At 38.1% G+C, this 1,477-nt stretch overlaps 1 protein-coding gene across 1 annotated transcript in view; it reads left to right on the top strand.

Annotated features, from left to right (window-relative positions):
• LOC106878233 (ras and EF-hand domain-containing protein homolog) overlaps positions 1-1,477 on the top strand; it is a 99,828-nt gene that overhangs the window by 61,676 nt on the left and 36,675 nt on the right. Inside the window, exon 3 of the mRNA XM_052965895.1 lies at positions 573-762. Coding sequence (XP_052821855.1) covers positions 573-762 — 190 coding nt within the window. The remainder of the gene's footprint in view (positions 1-572; positions 763-1,477) is intronic.

Here is a 1,477-nt window from a genome sequence, read left to right as displayed (position 1 = left end):
AGAGAGAGAGAGAGAGAGAGAGAAAGGTGCTGTGGTGAAATTGAGCTAGCTAAATTGACCTACTCTAACTATGAGGACCAAGAACTCAGAGAAGGTACTTCTCTTCGAGGTTGTATGAAAGGTACTTCGAATCATACCATATGTTTATCCCACAAAATATGTGATCCCTTTTCGTTCTTTTTTTTATTATTTTCTACTCTAGACACAAGACCCGAAATTTTGCGGGAAGGGGGCTAGTCGATTAGATCGACCCCAGTACGCAACTGGCACTTAATTTATTGACCCCGAAAGGATAAAAGGCAAAGTCGATTTCGGCGGAATTTGAACTCAGAACGTAAAGACAGACGAAATATTGCTAAGCATTTCGCCCGACGTTTTTGACAGCTCGCCGCCTTCTTTTCCTTATTCTATTGTGCAATATTGTTATTGCTGCTCATTGTTATACATTTGTTAATGTGTTTAACTTGTCTTCTTGATCTCACACACTTTTTACATTCGTAAAATCTCTTCGTATAATTCATATGTCTTCGCCATTATAATTATTCATAAACTGAGTTGTTTTTCGCTTTCAGCCAAGACAAAGTGTGTGACCTATACGAGATATTACACAGAACTGGAAACACAGACGCTGTTGGAAAACTAGAAGCTGTTATTATTAACGTTATCAACGACATTAGAACTTACAAAAGAGATGCAGAAAGACTTGAAAAATTATTCCAGAAGTTAGTAAAGTTTCTCATTATCCTATTCTCCATTAAATATATTTGAATCCTGCACTAAACTGCATTTACTAAATCATCTTTTCATGCGGTACGATTCATTTTTTTTTCACTTTTCACGTGCCATCCAGTATGTCTGTCTTCACCTAATTGGCTGAGATTGAAGAGTAGCAGAACATGCTATACTTTTTAACACCAGTACTGCCTCAGAGTTAGTCTCCTTGCAAGTATTTTGATCAGATCTTTGTATCCCACTTACCCATATTTTCTTGTAGACATTGACCGAGAGATGTTCGGAATAGGCACTGCCTGCATCAGTTTCAGTATGGCGAGGCATGTCTTGAGCACTACTCGTATTCCAAATGATTAACTTCGAATAACTAACTCATTAAAACAAAATCCGAGAGCACTACAGCTCTTACCAGGTGACCAGTACTGCTTCATGCCTATTGCCAGACCACTTAACTCTCATACAGTCCAGTTCATTAGAAATGGAACAATATAATGTTATGAAGGTTATCTGGTTGTATGGAGTCCAACTATTCTTTTGAGTTCGGTATTTGTCGATGAGGGTTTCTTCTTCTTCTTCTTCTTCTTCTTCTTCTTCTTCTTCTTCTTCTTCTTCTTCTTCTTCTTCTTCTTCTTCTTCTCTTCTTCTTCTTCTTCTTCTTCTTCTTCTTCTTCTTCTTCTTCTTCTTCTTCTTCCTCATCTTCTTCTTCTTCTCCTCCTCCTCCTCCTCTTCTTCTTCTCCTCCTCC

Source organism: Octopus bimaculoides, chromosome 2 (genome assembly GCF_001194135.2).
Source record: "Octopus bimaculoides isolate UCB-OBI-ISO-001 chromosome 2, ASM119413v2, whole genome shotgun sequence".
In the NCBI taxonomy this organism is placed as follows: domain Eukaryota; kingdom Metazoa; phylum Mollusca; class Cephalopoda; order Octopoda; family Octopodidae; genus Octopus; species Octopus bimaculoides.
Note: the sequence above shows the minus strand (reverse complement) of the source record. Positions and strands in the feature narration are given on the sequence as shown.